The sequence below is a fragment of the Enhydra lutris genome, unplaced genomic scaffold (assembly GCF_002288905.1).
Source record: "Enhydra lutris kenyoni isolate GAN:26980312 unplaced genomic scaffold, ASM228890v2 scaffoldscaffold1, whole genome shotgun sequence".
Lineage (NCBI taxonomy): Eukaryota > Metazoa > Chordata > Mammalia > Carnivora > Mustelidae > Enhydra > Enhydra lutris.
In genome coordinates this window covers 41,137,860-41,159,913 of record NW_019154085.1, presented here as the reverse complement: position 1 = coordinate 41,159,913, position 22,054 = coordinate 41,137,860, and the positions used below count along the sequence as shown (strand labels likewise).

Below are 22,054 nucleotides of genomic sequence, written 5' to 3'. Positions count from 1 at the left end.
TTAAGCAAAGGTAGCTTCATCAATTCAAAACAGCATCCACAAATTCATCCCAATTCATCTGATTCAGAACTACCTGCAACTTACCTACAACTCCCCTACCCACCTACCACCCGTTCTTGTCACATCATCTCAGAAGCTGAGAAGTCTGCTCACCTTGGGCCACAACTGTATGTTGACACATCAATGTCTCCATGGCACCAACAACCAGCAGGAGCGAGAGACTAGAGGTGCACATGGGTTACTGCTGTACTGGAGAATGCCACCAATCCAACACAAAGATGCCCACATGAGTTGTTTTTCCTAAAGACCCCAAAAACGCTAACCCACAGAAAAAGGACAGCCACTCTTTTCTTACCAATCAAGAGAACCCAACTTCCCCTTTGCTACTACCCTGGTTTTCCTCCTTCAATACACTGCCTGCAAGGTTAAAAGCAACCATGTCCCAAATCCCCTACGTCACTTGAAGTTCCACCGAGAGTTAGGAAGATGTCCCATTCCTGTCCCCAGTAATATGAGGAGGGACCAAAGCAGAAGACCAAAGAGTGGCCCCAAAGTGTAAGGCCAAAATTCCCCCAAAAGAACTGCTTCTTGATCTGCCTTCCTTTGGAGTTCACAACCACCTTTCCTAAATCTGAGGGCTCTCCTATTACTCTGGTATGGCCTCTCTTTGCTAACGCACTCTCAGTTCTGAGGGGGCTGGTTGAACCAAGTGCGGCCAACATCACAACGCTGATCACACCTCCCCAGTCCCGGCCACATGATTCACTTGGTCACAGAAACCTACACGGATGTCCCGCCAGGGCTGGGGAGGCAAGAAAGTTGCTTCGCACACATGTGAGAACACCATGTAGCTTCGAGTCCCCATTCCCTGTCCCTCTCACCTTGAATGCAGTCACCAAGTCTAGAGCTGTAGCAGCTATGGGGAGACCATGAGCTGGGAGCCAGCAATCTAAAGCTGGTGAGGCAGAAAGGCACAGTGTGGAGTCCTAAGGCATCATGTGGCTGACTGACTCCCTGGCCAGATCAAGGGGGTCCCAAAGGGCTGAAGCTCTATTAGTGATCTTAATCACCTGGGTGCCCAAGCACAGCACACTCTGAGGAAACTTTCTGCAAAATATCATAGGGGGCTAATATCCCTAATCAGTAAGAGCCTCTAAAATTTGAGAATAAACTAACAATCTGGTTTTTTTTTTTAAAGGCAAAAACTAAAAGAATCTGTTCACAAGAAAAATAAGTAAAAATGGCCCTTAAACACATGAAAATATGTTTGACCTATCTCATTAAAAAAAAAGAAAACTAAACTAAAATACACTATCATCATCAGATTGAAAAAAAAAAAAAAAAAAAAACAAAAAAAAAAAACAGGTACTGTGGGTGAGGCCATGAGGAAACCAGTACTCTGGGCACCATTGATCCAACAGGGCCTGAGGTGAGTCCTGAGGACAGGGACCTGCCAAAACCTAGCAAACCTACACATCTACCCTTTCACCCTGCACGCCTACTCCAAGAAGCCCATCACACAGATACTCTGGCAAAGAGCATAAAATGAAGTCTGAAGTCTGTACAAGGCTATCTGCTGCAAAATATCATAGCAAAAGTCTAAAAATAACACAAGTGGTTGAATAAGCTATGGTATGGGGCGCCTGGGTGGCTCAGTGGGTTAAGCTGCTGCCTTCGGCTCGGGTCATGATCTCAGGGTCCTGGGATCGCGTCCCGCATCGGACTCCCTGCTCAGTGGGGAGCCTGCTTCTCCCTCTGCCTCTGCCTGCCTCTCTGCCTACTTGTGATCTCTGTCTCTCTCTCTCTCATTCTGTCAAATAAATAAATAAATAAAATCTTAAAAAAAAAAAAATAAGCTATGGTATATTAAAAAAAAAAACAGAATACTATACAATTGTAAAAGGAATGAGGAAGATCTTTATAGAGCTATGGAATGATGTCCAAATTCTATTAAATGGAAAAAAGAAAGGTGCAGAACACTTATGGAGCCTGCTACCTTTTGTAAAGTGGATTTGTGTGTACACGCACACATGTCTGCAGAGATAATTAAAAGCAACTATGTGTATATATAATTTTTTTTAAATTTCCAAACAGAAACAATGGAAGAATTAACCAAAATAATAAAATAATAAAAGTGACTGAATGGTTCCCTCTGGGTGGAGAGGGCCAGAGCAGACGAGACAGGAAGGAAGCCAGCCTTCTAGAAGGTACAGAATTGTAAAAGGACTCCCAGAGAAGGGAGGCTGCCGCCACCTGGCACAGCACCCAGGACAGCTCTCACTGGCCCCTATCTAAGGGCCTCCACAGATGACCCCACTCCATCTACACAAAGACACTCCATCTACACAAAGAATGCGCGCATTCTCATTCCTCACAAACGGGCGGGAGAAGACAGAGTCAGGGCGTGTGCAGGGCCTACTCTGCACCAGGAACTTAGGAAGCCTCAGGATCTCATGATCTTCACTGTGAGGAGTTGCTTCCCCATTTCCTATATGAAGAAACTGAGGTCCAGAGAGGACCGATATCCACAGAGAAGGGACAGACGTGGGGTTCAAACCCAAGTCTGTGTGATTGCACATTTAGATATCAAGTGAAAAAATTAAAAAGTATGCTTGGTGGAAGGTTTTCTTTTGTTTGTTCTTAGAGGCAAGACTAAACGACAGTCACAACTAATCCTCCCACTTCTCTGGGGTGAGCGCAGGGACAGATGTGCACGGGTCAGGGCACAACCATCCCCACTGCACACCACGTGGGCAAACCCACCACCAGCAGCAGGAGCGACTTCCAAGTACGTTTGTGTACACACACACACACACACACACACACACACACACACGCTGTGGTGCACTCATAGCACCACAGCCTCACAGGGCTGCTGTGAGCCTACAGAGTAAAATCCTTCTCCCCATGGACCGGTGGAATGAAATGCACTCTTTGTTTCAACAAATATTTATTGAACACTTAAGTGCAAGTACGGCTGGGAATATGATGATGAAAGAGACAGGACCCTTGACCCTTAAGGAAATTGTGCACTGACAGAGGGATACTTTTACAACATAAAAAGTACCATAGGAATGTGCTTTAAATACTTAGAAGAAAGCAGGGCTCGGGGCTGAGGAGAGAGGAAACAAGAAAGACACAATGCTGATGACTACTTAGACCGGGTGACTGATTAAAACTCCTCTCCCTACTTTTGTGTATGTTCGGAAATTTCCATCAGAGGTAGAGACAGGGTGCTCTGGAAACTCAGAAGTGAATGAAACACACCAGAGGCCTGAATGCAAGGCCTGCAGCTGCTACCACTGGAGCTAAGGGCAGCAGCTCCCTGACACCCCAGGCTCCTGACCTGCAGATCCCACCTCAGGGGGTGCTGCCCAGAGCAGGAAATGCCCAAGAAGCTGCAAAGTGCTACACAAACGCAAAGCCGTGTTATAACCATCACTACTCAAATGCCTCTTCCCTGGGTCCCACTGCCCCCTTGCCCGTTTTCAGAAAGAAGGTGGAAATAGAGTCCTGTGTTAAGCAGCCGCCTCTGGGCTTACGGGAAGTGCTTTTTCTTCACTTGAGAACACTCAGTCCAGCCACACTGCTAACACCTGCCACTGACATCCTGCGATAACATCCTTCCAATGTGTTCTCAGTGCATAAATAAGACAGAAAAGAGGGGTTATGTAATATACAAATTATTTAATAATCTGCTTTTCCAAATATATTGTGACCAGATCCGCTTTTCTGTGTTGCTCTGTAGCCTGTTTCATCTTTTCAAGTGCTTAAGGGCACTGAAATAATTATGAGCAAATCTAAAAAACTGACAGCATTTCATATATGAAATAGTTTCAATGTCAGGTTAAAATAGATCTTTTTAAAAAATATATATCTTATTTATATCAAGACCCTGAACTCTGCTTAGGCAAGTTTAAAGTTATTTTCAACACAGGAGTTAAAAGTTTAAACAAAGGGGAACATAACTAAGATACTGCATATAATGTATTCATTTATTAGGATACTATGAAATTTAAATCCTACTTATCATGCCCTTTTGTGTATCTGGCTCCTTACACTGCATCTGTTTTGATCTGACAGCTGGAACTGTTTCAACTGTGATTCAGGACATTCCAGAAAAAAGCCTAAGGGCAGACTCTTCTCCATCTTCTGCTACCTGCACACAGCACCCTTTATACCCTCCACATCAGGAAACCTTGATTAAAGGACATCGTGTTAAGCTTTTGTTTTTGTTTTCTTTAACAAACAATATGCCCATTTTAGAAAATTCAGAAAATTAAAAATAAAAATAATACAAACTGCACCACCCCTGGTATCAGGGCACAATCTCTGGCATCAGTTCGGAAACTTTCGTTGTCTTACTTCCTATGCAGTGTTTTGCACACAGCTGAATGGCATTCTGTACACACTGCCTCTCTGTTTCCCCAACATGACAAAGTACTGTCCACATTACTGCCTTCCTCAATCACCCGAATGGCTGCAGTAGACACAAAAGCCGCAACTCGCTCTGCCACTTCCCAATTGTGCGGCCTGGACACTCAGCCACCATGGTAACCTTCACGCACTTTCAAAAGGGAAGCAAGACCACCTATGCAGGGTGCATGATGCCAGCACAGAAAAGCTATGTCAGCTCTGTCATTAACCGAGTTGCTACACTGGACTGGACTATCTCGGGGTTTGCAACTTTTTATATTTAATGCTGCAATAAACATAACGTCATTGTACTTTTTCTTATTTAAGATTTCCTCAGCGAGTGGAGATGCAACATGGGGGGTTAAGGGGGTAGGAGAAGAATAAATGAAACAAGATGGGATTGGGAGGGAGACAAACCATAAGTGACTCTTGAGGGTTGCTGGGGGGAGGGGGATTGGGAGAGGGGGTGGCGTTTTGGACACTGGGGAGGGTATGTGCTATGGTGAGAGCTGTGAAGTGTGTAAACCTGGCGATTCACAGACCTGTACCCCTGGGGATAAAAATACATTATATGTTTATTAAAAAAATAAATAAATAAATTATTTAAAAAAAAAAAAAGAGTATTTCCTCAGCATATGATTCCACCAGTGGAATTACTGAGTCAAGAGTATGGACCGTCTATGTTTTTCAAACATGTCACCAAATCATTTCCCCAAATGGTTGCACCTGTATGTGCTGCTGGAGAGTGAAGAAGCTACAGGGTTTCTATAAACAGCAAAATTCCAGCTCACGCACAATACTGGCTGGATATAAAAATCTACTTAGACAATTATGACTAGTAGATAGTAAAAATACACTTGGGCAATTAGACCCATAACTCAGTACTGACAAACCTCGTTTTTACTTGCCCTCTTTAAGTACCTGAAAACGTAGAAAAAAGAGATAAAGAACAATTTCTTAGACTTCCTTTTCATTCAGCTTCTGACTACTAATCCATCTTTGTCAAAGAGTTCAAATATAAAGACCACCAAGTGGGATCAGACTTAACAAGATGAGTATTTCAAATTTTCCCAAACCATGAAAAGAACTGAACCAAGTTCACACTCCATACTTGAAATATGGAGAGTTCTAGGACAAAAGAAATTCAGAAATAAAGATATTTCCTTTCAAACCCTTCAAATGTGTAACTGTCTCATAAACATCCATAAGAATGATTCTATTATCAATCCTTCTATGAACTCCACTGAGACCACTCCAAAATAGTCAAGATTACCAACCAATTCTGAGAAGCTCACAGCTGATTTTAAGTATTACAGGGTATGCAGCTTGAAAGGCCAAATCCAGCTGGAAAAAAAGTGGCCCTCTTCAACAAACGATGCTGGGATATCCACATGCAAAAGACTAAAAGTGGACCCTTACCTCCCACCATATAAAAAAATTAACACAAAAAGAGCTAAAACAATAAAACTCTTGGAAGAAAACACTGAAGTACATTTTCATGACCTTGGATTTGGCAATGGTTTTTCAAATATAACACCAAAAGCATAAGCAAGAAAAGAAAAACATAAACTGGACTTCTCTAAAATTTAAAACTTTAGGAAAAAAAAATTTTTTAACTTTTGTGCATCGAAAAGACACTATAAAGACTGCGAAAGGAGGGGTATGTGGGTGGCTCAGTCAGTTAAGCTTCTTACTCTCAGTTTCAGCTTGGGTCATGATCTGGGGTCATGAGATCAAACATTACATCAAGCTCCATGCAGAGTCTGCTTGGCATTCTTCCCCTCTCCCTCTCTCTCCCCTTCTGCTCCTCCCCCGACTCACATGCACACACTCTCTCTCTCTCTCTCTCTCTCAAATAAATAATACCAATCTTTTTAAAAAAAGACAGTGAAAAGAGAACCCACAAAATGGGAAAAAGTTCATTAATCTGAATTTACTGAATACTGAAGGGCCCAGTATTCAGAACATATAAAGAACCTCACAACTCAACAACAAAACGATAACCCAACTTAAATATGGGCAAAGGGGGGGCACCTGGATGGCTCAGTGGGTTAAGCCACTGCCTTCCGCTCAGGTCATGATCTCAGGGTCCTGGGATTGAGTCCCGCATTGGGCTCTCTGCTCAGCAGGGAGCCTGCTTCCCTCTCTCTCTCTCTCTCTCTCTCTCTCTGCCTGCCTCTCCGTCTACTTGTGATCTCTCTCTGTCAAATAAATAAATACAATCTTTTTAAAAATAAATAAATAAAAAATAAATAAAAATGGGCAAAGGACTGAAATAGATATTTCTCCAAAGATACACAAGAGGCCAACAAGCATATGAAAAAATGCTCAACATCATTAGTCACTAAGGAAATGCAAATCAATACCAGGAGATGTCACTTCACAGCCACCAGGATGGCCATAATAAAAAAGAAAAAAGAAAAGAAAAGAAAACAAGTGTGGGCAACTGCAGAAAAACCGGAACCCTCCTACATTGCTACTGTGCTGTTAGAAATGTAAGATGGCATGGCCATTGTGGGAAACAATTTAGAGGTTCCTCAATAAGATATACACATAACCACCCAACAATTTCACTCCTTGGGTAAATACTCAAAAGAACTAGAAACAGACATTCAACCAATAACTTGTTCATAGCAGCTCTATTCTATTCACAACAGCCAAATAGTAGTAGCAATTCGAATATGTATCAACAGATGAAGAGATAAACAAAATGTGGTATATCCATACAATGGCATACTATTTGTCTATAAAAAGGAATGAGGCACTGATACATGCTACAACATGGATGAACTTTGAAAACATCATGCTAAGGGAAAGATGCCAGACACAAAAGGCCATATATTGTATGATTCCATTTATATGAGATATCTAGAAAAGGCAAATCCACAGAGAAAGAAGGCAGATGAGTAGCTGGGGAAGAAGAGGGAATGGGGAGTGACTACTTAATGGGAAAGGGGTTTCCTAGGGGATAAAAAAAATATGGAACTAAATACTGGTGATGGTTGCACAACACTGTTAATACCTAACGCCACTGACCTGTATACATTTAAAATGGTTAAAGTGAGGGGGTACCTGGCTGGCTCAGTTTATAAAGTATGTGACTCTTGATCTCAGGGTCGTGAGTTCAAGCCCCACATTGGGAATAGAGCCTACTTAAAAACAAAGAAGTAAAACAAAATAAAAGTAAATAAAAATTTTTTAAAATAAAATGGTTAAAATGGTAAATAAAGAAAAAGAACAAGAGTGCCCCTCTCCCATCTTGCAATAAGGGACAATGCACCACTTGGCCTGGATCCTGGGGTATACTTCACCATCATGGGGCAAGAGGAGCCAGGCTTAGGAAAACTACCACAACCCAGGCACCTTCACCTTCAGATGGAGAAGAGCAGAGCCAGCCAAAAGCGGGTGGCAGATGACCCAAAGCATCACAGTACTCAGACTGAGGTGGCAGGGAGAGCCGGCCCAGAGCAGCACAGGCACAGCACTGGACCTGCGACCAATCTCGGGCAGGACTCACATTCCCCCCAGCAGCCAAGCACACAGTTAATGGCACTTCAAACCCGAAGACCGGAAAAAACATTCCAGGACTGATAAATCAAAACAAGACAGAGGGGGGGAGGGGTGGGCTGAAGATATATTATAAAGCACATGCATAAATCTAAATGAATTTATTACAGAAACCAGAAGACCATTTTAGCAAATATGTGCCTCTTGTTTTTAGATTACAGGAAGACACTGACTCTATTAAAAAATTAGTTTTTTCAAGGACAGGGAGCACCAAAATGAGAACAGGATGAAATTAAAGCACAACAAGCTGCGATACAGGACATGATTAGAAAAGGAAGCAAAAATAATCACACCCCAGCAAAATTAAAATCCACATATAAGGAGCTAAAGGGGAAAACGTACACTGCAGGAAATGTCATTGGTCATGTACAAGACAAAAAGTGAGACCTCAGAAAGCTGCAGGATACAGTGCAGAGAAGACAAGACTGGGAAGAGCTCACCGACAGAGTGATGAAGGGACAGATTAACCCACAAACAGTAAGAACCACAGAAAAGGAACACAAAATAAATGGAGATGCAAAACTGAGAGGTACAAACCCAAAAAAGGAAAAGCAAAGCCCCACCAGGTTGATGTGCTAAACTCACTGGGCACTGCCTGTCCCAGACACCTCAGCCCCAGCCCACTATGACCTACAGCCCCACCTCTGGGATCTAGCCCAAAGATGAAACGACAGATCAAGGCACAGCAAGCAAATGCTCACAGGCCAAAGAGCCACCGTGAAGGGGCTCCCCTAGGAAAAAGTGGACAATTTAAGCACCAAAAGGAATGACTACCACTGATTGTAAAACACTGAATAAAAAGAATGAATCCACAGTGACAAAGAGTGAGACAGCGAGGGAGAACAGAAAGGGAACGTTTGCCTCCATTGGAGAGGATTTTTCTACCAAATCCTTACTTTGAAAATTGGTAATTAAACAGGAAGAAACCAGCAATTACCCTGCCTTTTTTTTAGGAGAAATTGTAGCTCTTCCCCAGTTGAAGTGGGAAAAATTTACAGAATACCAACAGACAAACGTGGAAGAGATGACAGAAAAGGGGGAATCTCCATTTTGCAAACTCATAATTGGTTCAGGAAACTCTTAGGCATGAACGCTGAAAACTGTTAAAGATAAGTATATTTGCTTGGTGCCCAAGAACCACCTCACAGGTTCCCTCCTGACAAAGAGGGAAATCCACACTTCCAATGGAAATATCTAGCATCTCCACATAAAGCAAATGATGACACAGCAGAGGAGACAGACTGACAGGACACTGAACATCCCAGATCAAGGAAATTTGCCCAAACATCAACCTGAATAGAATCAAGTCTTCAAAACTCTCACTTCCAATTTACAGCAAACAGAAGGATCAAAGAAACCACAAGGAAACAATCAAAAAAATCCAGACAGATTTTACAAGACCACTGCCCTTGTCTCTCCAATTCATCCATGTCATAGTGGGGAGGAGGAGAAAGTGCCTGTGGGGAGTATTTGAAGCTCAGAGACTGAAGAGGTACAACAAAATATAATGCAACAATTTTGATTGTTACATGATCCCCCAAGGGAGGCTATAAAAGACATTTTGGTTCAACTGGGGGAATCTAAAAATCATGTGCTTATTTTAGATATTAGAAAATTACAATTAATTTTTAGGTATAATAACGGTGTATAGGAAAACATCCTTATTTTTAGAAGTCCTTATCTTTAGGAGTTTAGGTAGAATAATGATATACTTTATAATGTCATTTTTATGAGTTGCATGCTGAGCTATCCAGGTGTAAACTATTGTGATACCTGTAAGTTACTTTCAAAAGATTTAGCAGATTACTTATATTCAACACATATAGATAAGGCATTTTTGGCAATACATTAACAATTATTGATTCTTGGTAGTAAGTATATTAAGCATACACTGTACTATTACTATTATTCTTTTTAAATTTTTCATAATTAAAAATTGAAAAAGAGCCTTCCTTGCAAAGGTATTCTCCACAGAATATACGATACAACCATTACAAGGGGTAAGAATAAAGAGATTTTAACAACACAGAGAAATGCTTGTAACATTAAAGTGAAAATTTACATATACTTTCATTCCAATTCTGTTAAACATACCCAGAAAAATACTCTGTAAGGAAATACAAAAGTAACAGTAATGATAGTGCAGGTGGACCTCTGGGTGCTGAACTCAGGATCTTACTTTCTTCCCCTCCCCTCCCTTCCCTCCTCTTCCTTCCAAGCTTCTCCCACTTCCTTCTCTGACTGGTCCTTCCCCTGCTCTGGCCGCATCCTAAAGCCAGTGGCTGAGCTGAGTGGGCCCTCCCTCCCACAGTCCCACTGCTCCCTCTCTCAGGCTCTGGGAACCACTCCCACTGCTGCCACATGACTATCAAGGGACAAGGCAGGACCCAGTAGGAAGAGGTGCCATCTGGAATCTACGAGGCTTGGGTGGCTTCATGGCACCCTGGCAAGCCACCTAACTGCCCGCCCCTCACCTGTGAAAATGGGATAGTTGAGAATAAGAGGAGCCAGGGAACCACTGCAGGTAGAGCTCCTTATCTCAGAGAAGAGCTCCATTAACCAGTCAATGGAACCACAACCCTCCTCTTCCCCAGCACCCACACCAAACCATCACTAATTTCTACCAATGCCAAATCCAACGAACTCTATCACCACCACCACAGCCTTGACCCAGGCTACCAGCTCCCATTCAGGTGGCCACAATAGAGCCAGAGTAATCCTTTCAACATAGATCAGATTACGTCTCACTCCTTCCTAGAACCTTAAAGCAGGGATGGCTGGCTGGCTCAGTCAGCAGAACATGCGACTCTTGATCTTGGGGTCATGAATTCGAGACCCATATTGAATATAGAGATTACTAAAAAAACAAAATAACAAAACAAAATCTTCAAGCAATAGCACCTCACTCCTACAGAGCCCCCTAACACAGCCTCCTACCCAGCTCCCCAGCCTCATGTCCCTATCAAGGTCGCCTTAGGTCTTGCCAACTCTATCCACATCAGCTTTCTTTTAGCCTTTTGACTTCCCCAAGCTCCCTCTGGCCATAGATCCTTTGTATATCTCTTTGACCAGCTATATCCTCCTCATTCTTTTATTAATCCTTTAAAAAAAAATCCTTTTCATTATAAAATAGCATACATAGTAAGTCCACAGAACAAATACTCATAATTACCACAAATTGAGAACCCACCACCTACAGCAAGGAACAGAACACAACCAGCACTCTGGAAGCGTCTTCTCTAAAGGACTATCCAATCACTACCCATATTTTCCCATTATGCAGACTTCTCTGGTAATCATTTCTTTGCATGCAAGCTTAAAGACACAAGCAGGCAAGACTAAACACCTTATGTCCTATACATTCCATCCTGGATATAAATGGAATCATATACAACATTCTTTCATGTCTGGTTTTTTGCCCAGACTACATTAATGCTATGATTAATCCTAAGTCAGCAGGTAGCTGCAGTTCATTTTCACTGATGCATAATATTCTCTTGTAAGACCATACCATAATTTACTTATCCATTCTACTGCTGACTGATGTTTGCGTCTTTCCACTCTTGAGCTATTATAAAAAACACACTAGTAATACTCTTGTACTCTTGGGGTACATTAGCTCACATAAGCTATTAGATACATACACCTAGAAGTAGAATTGCTGAAACATAGGGTATACATTTGTTCAACTTTAACAGACACTGCCAAAATGTCTTCTAATGTGGTGTTACCAAATTAATATTCCCACCAACAGCAGCCAAGCTTTCCCTTGCTCCACATCCTTCCTAACACCCAGAAAGACACATTAAATGAAGAGGTGCACAGGGCAGGGTATGGAGAGTGAGGAGAAGCAGAGCTTCCATGCCCACTCTGGGCATGCAAACCACACACACACTCACACATTCACACACACACACACTACTGTGCTCACCAACCCAGAAACTCCCAGAATCTCCTTGTTAAAGAGGTTTTATAACTCAATCTTCAAACCCCCTCTGCTCCAAGGAATTTGGGGGAAAGGCTGAAAGTTCACACTTTTCATCACTTGTTTGGTCTTTCTGGTGACCAGCTCCTATCCTGAAGCTATCTAGGAGCCCCATCACAAGTAACCCCATTAGCATAAATTCAGGTATAGCCAAAAGGGGCTCATTATGAATAATAAAAGACAATCTTATCACTCATGGTCCAAGTGAACATGAATTTTAGAGGGACACTATTCCAACTATTCCTGACCTCAAGGTAAAAAGCAGCCAGCCCCAGATGCCAGCTCACTTCCGCAGACCTTCATCCTCCCCAGTCCCAGCCCTATAATACTGCATTTTCTTAACAGCCACCTCATATTAACAGATGTGCTTGGCAGAAGACTGGTCAGTTAACTCAGCCCACCATTACCAGGAGCAGAAGTCACTTTATCCTACTCATCTCCCCCTAATGCCCCCTCCCAGGATCAGATCAAAATTACCTGTTACATCCTCTCAAAGCACGCTGGCTATCACCAGCCTAATGCTCATCCCTGTCACAATGCCACACTAACTATGCAATTGCCTTACTAATGTCTGTCTTATCTTCAGACTGTTAGCTCCAGAGGTATTTATGATTGTGGTTCAGTAAGGTACCCCAAGTGCCTAGTACACTTAATATTTGCTGAGTTAAAATGAATCTGTGGGGAAAAAAAATGAATCTGTAAAATAAGAAAAATAATGACTAGCCCATGGTATTCCCACTCGTATTCAATAAATTAACTTTTAAAAATGATTTTCATTGCTAATTGTTTGCCACATTCATTTTTATTTGCTCTCCTGGCTGCTAGAGATGATGAATCAGCCAGCTTAAGCTGGGGGAGGAGGGGTTCAGGGAGAATGATTAAAAAGACAGAAATAATCATAAAAGAAACCATTTACTGAAGGCTGATGATATGTCAGGCCCTATGCTAAGTATACGAAGACTGTCCCATTTACTTCTATGACTTAACATCATCATTTCTATTTTAGGGATCTGACTACTCCTATTTCCTTTCTATTTTGCAGATATGGAAATCGAGGCTCAAGAACACATTTATTGTCACTGCCACCAACCCAGGAACAGGTATTTTCCCTGTTTCAGATGAGGAAACCAAGTCTTGAGAGGTCTAGGATACTGTCTATGATATGTCAGGTCTCACAAGTGGGAGAGAAGGGTGTGAATCAACTTCGTTTAACACCAGAGTTCAGGCTATTAAATACACACATGAGCTTTAAAACTTTTCATATGACTACACAGCCGCTAGGATGGCTATAATCAAGAAGAAATAACTGCAGGCGTGGAGACACTGGAACCCTCACACACTGCTGGGGGAATGTAAAATGGTGCAGTCACTCTGGAAAAGAGTATGGCAGTTTTTAAAAAAAAAAAAAAACTACTCCCAGATAGACATCCACGAGAAATGACCCACGTGTCCAACAGAAACATGGACGTGAATGTTCACAGCAGCCTCATCCAGAATAGCCAAAAAGTGGAAATAATCCAAATGCTCACACTGCAACACAGATGAACTTTGAACACTTATCGCTAATGAAAGAAGCCAGACACAAAAGGCACGTACTGCATCATTCTATGTATGCGAGACGTCCAGAATCAGCAAATCCTCAAGACAGAAAGTAGATGAGCAGTTGTCTAAGGCTGAGAGAACTGAGAAGGAATGAGGAACGGATGCTAATGGTTATGGGGTTTCTTTTGGGGGTGATGAAAACATTCTAAAATTGACTGTGGTAATGGTTGCACAATTGTGCATATATTACAAACCACTGAACTACACACTTTAAAGGAGTTAACTGCGTGGTGTGTGAACTACATCTTTATAAAGCTATTTTTTTAAGTCTTTTACAACGTAAACATTTTGTCTAATATCTGCTAGTCTTCATTTCACAATGGGAAAAATGCTTTGTTTAAATTTGAAATCAGGGAAGCACCTGGGTGGCTCAGTGGGTTAGGCCTCTGCCTTCAGCTCAGGTCATGAGCTCAGGGTCCTGGGATTGAGCCCCACATGGGGCTCTCTGCTCAGCAGGGAGCCTGCTTCCCCCCCCCCGCCCCGCTCCCTCTGCCTGCTTCTCTGCCTACTTGTGATCTCTCTCTCTCTGTCAAATAAATAAATAAAATATTTTTTTTAATTATATCATTTAATAAATAAATAAATAAAATTGAAATCAGGAATATGAGCACTTTTGTGCACAAAGCCAAAAATGTAACTTCTTTAAAACTCTGAAATAGATGAAACTCTATCTTAACTGATAATGTATCACAGAATCACACTGTTCTTTATTCAAATTTAAGAATACTTTATAATATGCTAATGAATTAATCTACCAGTGTATTAGCCCCATCTTCTTTTTCCACTCTAACTAGGAGGTCCTACAGAGTCGTTATTGCACTTTACAGTTAGGAAACACAAATGAAGTAATATTTGTTGGGCACAGTTGGAACTTTGGAAAATATCAGACAAGCGTGAAATGCTAAACTACTAAACGACCATGTCAAATCTCCACTCATCAAGTTTTCATAATGCTAAAGACTTGGGGAAAAGTTGTTTGTTTGGTTTTTTTAAGATTTTTTTTTAATTTATTTATTTGACAACGAGATCACAAGTAGGCAGAGAGGCAGGCAGAGAGAATAAGAGGAAGAAGCAGGCTTCCTGCTAAGCAGAGAGCCCAATGCGGGGTTTGATCCCAGGACCCTGGGGTGATGAACCGAGCTGGAAGCAGAAGCTTTAAACCTCTAAGCCACTCAGGCACCCCTTGGGGAAAAGTTTTTAAAAAGAACCCCATAAACTAAAGATTTCTTTGGGGTTTGGGAAAGCATCTCTTGACACCTATGTCATAAGGACTTGTTCCTCAAAGTCTGGTCCATGGGCCAGCAACAGCAGCAGCATCTCCTGAGAGCTGATTAAAATGCAGACTCTTGGGCCCCATCCTGGACCTACTCAACCAGAATCTGCATTTTTAACACGATCCCCAGGGGATACGCCTGAACATTAAAATCTGAGAAGCACTGTTGTAAGATCCTTCCCTTCCTTTTCCCATTAAGACAGCTCTTAGCTTGTACTGGACTGGTATTTCAAAAACTTGTCCTCAGTTCCATTCCCTGATCTTCTGCTCTACTCCAAATTGCAGAGGGGTTGACCCCTAACAGGCCGGGTTTCCCAAGCAAGAGGAGGATGGGGTAAGACTCCAGCAGCAGCTTTGCCCTCTGAAGGCACCAGGGCCCACCAGATAACCCAGGGCAGTTCAGTCTCTTGGCAGGTGGGAGTTGCTCCTGGGGTCAGAAATGCCCCCTCCTCCCTCTGTCCTCCAAACTCAGGGGTGACAGTGGTTTCCTACTTGTTGCCTCATCTCAGGGTTGCTTCACTGGCCACTAGCTACATCCTCGGTTCTCAATCACATATACAACCACTCCCCTACATTAAAGTCCCTCTGTTTTAAAGATTTTTTTTCTTTATTCGAGAGGGAGAAAGAGAAGGAGAGAGAGCATGTGGGAGCACAAGCAGCAGTGGGGGTGGGGGGGGGACAGGAGGGGCGGGGAGCAGAAGGGAGAAGGAGAAGCAGACTCCCCACTGAGCAGGGAGCCCCAACTCAGAGACACAGACTCACTTGATCTCAGGACCCTGAGATCATGACCTGACTCTAAGTCAGACACTTAATCAACTGAGCCACCCACGTGCCCCACATTCCCTGTTTTAAATACTTCAAGTGGTTTCAGCTTTCCCGTTTAGTCCCCAAATGATCCCCCATACCATTTTGGATATTTCTCTTATGCACCACATATACCAGAGCAATTTTCTGAATGGCTTATCTGCTTTAATAAATTGGGGGGAGCTATTGAACACAGAAAACCTCACATTTCCCACATTCAGACAATCTCTAACAACATGAAAAAAAAATTAGCCTTAAGCTATTTGTACAGCAGATGTGACTGTATTCAGCAACTCAAATCCTCAGGCTGTATTTTTAACACACTACCCATCACTCCTCCTCAACCAGAATAGCTGGTAGGTACAGCAGCTATTGTTTTGTTTTGTTTTGTTTTCGGCGGGGGGGGGGGGGGACACCTCCTAAAGAACAGAATTCTGGACAACACTGGAATCTCTGATAGATCTAATATTAATCACTTGTAAATCCCATGATCTACCCCACACTGGGCACATACAAGGATCCAGGACCAAACAACAGGGGAGAGCAACTCTTAGTATCATTTACGGCTATGTGGAGATCTTCCTACAAGCACATCTGACTGGTCACTCCCATGCTCTGAATAACCATCAGCAGCTCCCTCTTGCCCAAGGCCAAAAACCCAATTCCACAGCCTGCCCTTTAAAATCCAACCCAATCTACCTTTCCAGCCCCTTCCTATTTCCTCTCAACCTGACCCACTCACCTTCAGATCATTCCCAGGTGTGCCTAAACCTTTAGATACAGTGTATGTCAATATGCATCAACTATGTGGAAAGTGCTTCCTTCCCCAATTAGGTTGGCAAACTTTTTCCCTCAAGATCTGTTTTAAAGGTGACCTCGCCCCCCCGCTACATGCCACAGTAGATGGATTCTCTGTCCTCTGAGCCTCCACAGGACTTACTAGGCCATACTGTCACATGCATAGATGTCCATCTCCTACAAACTAAGATCCAGACTCCTACTGTCCATCTTAGGATCCTGACCATGGTTCAAATCCAGATCCACCTTTCCTACCTGCGACACTCTGGGCAAGTCACTTCACATCTCCACCTCGATTTCCAATCCCCTGAGATGGGGATGATAGGTAATACCCAGCTCAATGGGTTCTCACTAGTACTAAATGAGTTATAACACATGTAGACTGCTGCAAAGTTAACCCAAGAAAAGTGCCTGGCACATTGCCTGGTAAGCGCTGAAGAACTGCTCTCATTACAATTATTACTATTACCGTTATGCCTGGAAAAAAGGAGGTGTCCAATACCTATCTGCACAATAACTGGAACACTTCCCAATAAACTTGTCTGTAACACGTTCAGACCCAAGATTACCCCCATCGCAAGTATCAGAGGCTGACAGAGGGTAAAGCAAGAAATGGCTCCCACAGTGAAAGTGTCAGATAAACCCAACTGGCCCCGGAGGAGAAGCGCACTGCAGCAGAATGAGAGAGTCTGTGCCAGCTGGATCGGCCGGGGCTGCCCAGAGAGCCGGCATGCCCTCGGCCACCTGTCCAGCCACCTGTCCCAGGCAGCCGTGTTCTAACAGCAAGGGCTCACCTGTAGCCAAAACCATAACCAGTTTGCAACGGGAACCGCAAAGGGAAAACAAAGGGCGCAACTTTCCTCCCGCAGAAAGGAAATGCGTCTTTCTGCAGCGAATATTTAGCGTCTGGAAGTTCTCCGCCGAGTTAGGTGCCCAGCGGGTGCGCAGCCAGGGAAAGCCCCCTCTCCCCGCTTTCCCCAGAGGGAGGGAGAGCCGGTCAGAGAACGCGCATCCCTTGTCTTAAGGGCACGAAAACACATGCGAGTCAAGGAAGAGCCCCCACACGCCCAGTCCCGTTGGATTTCCCAGGGGACCACAGGTGAGTCTGCGGGGCACCCAGCGGGAAATGACCGGGTCAGTCCTCAGAAACGAGCAGAACCCGGGGTTAGGGGAGCGTGCGTTCGCGGGGCGCGGCCAGCAGCACCCATTTTTGGTGCGCTCGCCCCCCGCCTCTAGGCCTCCGCTTCCTCCCGATCCTTGCAGCGCGGGGCTTCCTCGCGGCCCACCCGCGGCGGGCGCCCCTGATCCCGGCGCCCCGCCCCACCCGCTCGGCCCCGCGCGGAGCCCACCTGCTCTCCCCGCCCGGGGTCCCCGCAGCCGCCCCGCCCGGACGACGCGCTCAGTCCCGGCGCGGGGCGGGGCGCCTGGCCCGTTACCCCATGAGGCGCGCTCCGCCCGGACGGCGGCGCCCGGCTGGACCGCGGGCCGGGCAGGGCCGGGCCTGGGCGGCTCTCGGGCCGGGCCGCGGGCCTCACGGGGCTGCCGCGGCGTGAGGGGCGCGCGCCCGGGCCGCCGCCGCGGGCTCACCTTCTGGCGGATCTGGCCCGACGTGGACACCTTGCGGATGAGCTTCTGCGGGGAGCCGGGCTCTGCCTCGGGCTCGCTGTCGGACGACTCCTCAGGCGGCGGCGGCGGAGGTGGTTGCGGCGGACCCGGCGGAGGGGCGCCCGCCGCCGCCGCCATGCTGCCGGGCCAGCGCGCGCACAGCGGGCGGGGGGCGGGGCCGGGGGCGGTGTCTGGAGGGCGGGGCCTGTTCGGGCGGGGGCGGGCCCGGGGCCTGGGAGGGCCCCCACGCCGCCTCGCCGCGCCCCCTGCCGGCCGCGCGCGCAGCCGCAGACGGATCCGCTCTCGGGCCGGTCTGCCGCCACTGCCCCCCCCCCCTCCATGTCTCCTGGCCCCCGGTCTTAACGTCTGTTGTTTTCCGTCTAGGACACAATTTGTGTGGTGTTTTTGTCTCTGTGTTCACTTTTTGTTTTTTAAATCTTTAGTCTTCCCGTTCAAGAATATAAGTGATCTCCAGGAGGCGCAGACCGTCCTGTCTTGCCCTGCATCGTGTCGCCAGCGTCTAAAGCAGTGTCTGGCATTTAGTACTTAGTTGCACCATAAACAGTTGGGAGTGGATGGATGCATGCAGGAGTGAGGAAAGAAAGAAGAAAGTAGGGCGCTTGGGTGGCTCAGTGAGTTAAGCCGCTGCCTTCAGCTCAGGTCATGATCTCAGGGTCCTGCGATCGAGTCCCGCATCGGGCTCTCTGCTCAGCAGGGAGCCTGCTTCCCTTCCTCTCTCTGCCTGCCTCTCTGCCTATTTGTGATCTCTCTCTGTCAAATAAATAAATAAAAATCTTAAAAAAAAAAAAAAAGAAAGAAAGAAAGAAGAAAGCCCTGGTGTCTGGGATGCCCGAACGGGATACACAACTCCATCTGGGAAGGCTTCCGGGAGAAATGATGCCTGAGAGAAGCAAGGGGCTAGTAGGAGTTAGCCCTGACAGGAGAGTGGTGTTCTAGGAGGAAGGACCAGGCTGGGCAAAGTCCCGGAGGCAAGAAAGAACAAGTGTCCAGGAAAAAACGGAAGTTGCACATAGCCTGAAGGGAGCAAAATAACAAGAAGGGATGAGCCTGGGGGCCAGCCGGTCAGATAGGGCTTTGTAAACTTGATAAAGGGGTTAGTCCTGAGTATTAACAGGAAGCCCTTGGCAGGGCTGGGTCACAAAGCTGAGGCCTGTGATCCAGGCTTTGAAGTAATCAGGGCAGGTGGCTGCCCTGGGTCATTGGGAGGGGCCACGGAGATAGAGAAGTGGACTCAGGAGGGGAGTGATCTGTAGGTGGAGGCAGGAGGCATAGGCGAATGGGGTGAGGCCCCGTGGGCTAGCCAGGAAGTGCCAGATGATGATAGCGGGGTAGGTGGAGCCTTCCTGGGAGGGCACAAAAGAGTATACTTGTTTTCGCTGCTAGACAGGTAAGAGGGGCAAATCCTTAGGGGGCTACATGACTGTCCCCTTGCCATTCCAGAGGGCTGCTGGAGACTCGGTGGCCCCTGGCCTGCCCGCCAGTCAACATGCCCTGACCCCCACTACTCAGAGTGACACTTTCCAAAGGCAAAACAAGTGAACCCATCTAGCATGGGGACATGGCCAAGGAAATGTACTCACATCCAGGGTAGGGCCTATCAGGGCCTAATGCAGGAATACACTGGGACAGGCCCAGAGTCCCCCAGGCATTGCCCAGTGCTATAGTCACTAGCCACATGTGGCTACTTCAGTTTCAATTCCAGTTAATTCAAATTAAAAGTTTGGTTCCTCAGTCACACTAGCCACATTTCAAATACACAATAGCCATGTGTGGCTTAGCAGCTACCACATGGGACAGCACCAGTATAGAACATTTCCGTCATCACATGGAGGTAGTTATGGCTCTCATAAGCTGACCACGGGGCAGACACACCAGACAAACTGACCAGTGATTCTAATCCTCACACAAGCCCCACAGAGCAAGTTCGCTAGGCCTTGAGGTTCAGATAGATACCTCTTCCAAGGAGTGGAAAAGAGATAGGGTTTGGACCTGGGCCTTGTGACTCCAAAGTTCTTGATGCTTCTAGGCTAGCCTTCCCAGGAAGCTGGACCTAAAGGAGCTAGTACGAAGCAAGAGGAGAGAAGGGACTGTTACAGGCTGAACTATGCTCCTACCCACCCCAACATTCACACGTTGAAGTCCTAACTATCCTTCAGATGTTATTCTTAACATCAGAACCTGACTGTATTTGGAGATGGGGCCTTTAAAGAAAGCATCAAGTTAAAATGAGGCCATTAGGATGGGCCATAATCCAGGATGACTGGTATCCTACTGGCCACAGACAGGCTCAGTGGGATGACCATGTGAAGAGACACAGAGATGGCACCTATGAGCCAAGGAAAGAGGCTTGTCAACTCTGAAGAAGAAACGGACTCTGCCAATCTTGATTTCAGACTTCTGGCCTGTAGACCTGTGAGAAAATTTCTGCTGAAACCCCCATTCTGTGGTCCTTTGTGATGACAGCCAAAGCAACTAATATGGGCACTGAGGAGAGCCTGTCCTGCATCCCCATGGAGGTTAGTCATTTAGTATCAATGAATTATAAAGAGTGTGACATGTCAGTGGAGGGGAGCTAAGAGTTCATTCTTTTCAAGGGTGTCTGGAGTCTCTCCAGAGGAGGAGTGACCCCAGCAGATTTTGGAGATTTGAGCGGAAAGGTGAGGGGACAGAGGGAATTTTCCAAGAAAACACAAGGTGAAAGACTCCCACTCAAGTTAGCTGCTGAGCTGAGGGCGAGGGGAGGAGGAGGAGGCTGGGAACGTGCGCAGCTGCAGCTGGACCCAGGGCACCTCGGTGCGGTTCTCAGGAGCAAAAACTGCATCCTTTGGCATGGGGGCTGCTGAAGGGTGTTTAAAGTAGAGGAACCAGTGTATCTGGACAGAGAATGATCCAGAGGAAAAAAGACTAGAAACAGGGCATTAAAAAGCAATCCAGGCAATGCTTGATTAGGGGCACAACCAAGGCAGTGGTCCTGGTGGTAGAAAGAGGAGGTAACATGTGTGAGACTCAGCAGAGGTGGGAAGAAAAGGGACCAGCTGCTCCTAGTCAGGAGATTAAGGAGCAGGATAAATCAGGATGTCTCCCAGGGACATGGCTTTCAAGAGGAATGCCGCCCCAGTGACCACAGGTAGACCTAGAGGAGATGAAGATAAACTTGGTTTGGAACAAAGTAAGTGAGAGGTGGTTGACTGACCTGTCACCTTCACCCGACAGAAGCTCAGGGGGCGTCTGGGCTCTAGAACCCATCATTTGAGAGGCAAAAAGCTAGAGACATGAACGTAAGTTGCGAGGCAGCCTCTGTGGCTGGATAAAAGTATATTGCAATCATGACAAAGTCCTATAAATTGTCCCAGCCACGGGGAGCCTAACGAGACATGACAACTAAATGTCATGTGGGTTCCTGGAACATAAAAAGGACATTCGGTAAAAACCAAGGAAATGTGAATAAAGACTGGGCTTTAGCTTAGTCACGTGTCACTATGGATTCACCAAGTGTGGTGGGTGTGTCATCCTAGTGTGAGACGTTTGTAACAAGGGGAGATGGATATGGAGGAGTTCAGGGTCCTAACTGCGCAACTCTCCCGCAAATCTCAGACCCCTCGAAAATAACAAGTGTATTTTTTAAAAGAGCATTAGGCTCATTAAGAATCATATTATGTTCCTAAACCAGAGAAACCTAACTCGGGCATATTTCCTGGGATGAGCGGAGAAGGCTTTCTGTTCTCCTGTGACTGCAGAGTGCTGTTCCCTTGGAGATCTCCCCCAAAGTGCCTTGCCTGTAAGAGCACATTCCCCCCCACCCCCGCCCGTGCCTCTTTATGGAATGACTCACGCTGTGAATCATCTCGAACAATGTGCGCCTCCCTGAGTTTACCCCACCTTAAGGGCATATCAAGGTGGCGTTAATAACACTTCACATCCTAATCCTTCTCCACTTAGCAGCGCAAAAGGGTGTGCATCTCCTGTCCATTTCCGTTAGAAGA

The 22,054-nt window shown here is 45.6% G+C and overlaps 1 protein-coding gene across 2 annotated transcripts in view; it reads right to left on the bottom strand.

Moving 5' to 3' along the window:
- The window catches only part of LOC111145812 (diacylglycerol kinase delta), a 113,980-nt gene extending 95,792 nt beyond the window's left edge, over positions 1 to 18,188 (bottom strand). For both annotated transcript variants that reach the window (XM_022501098.1, XM_022501177.1), the window contains exon 1: positions 18,033 to 18,188. In XM_022501098.1, coding sequence (XP_022356806.1) covers positions 18,033 to 18,188 — 156 coding nt within the window. The remainder of the gene's footprint in view (positions 1 to 18,032) is intronic.
- Positions 18,189 to 22,054: the final 3,866 nt, after the last annotated feature.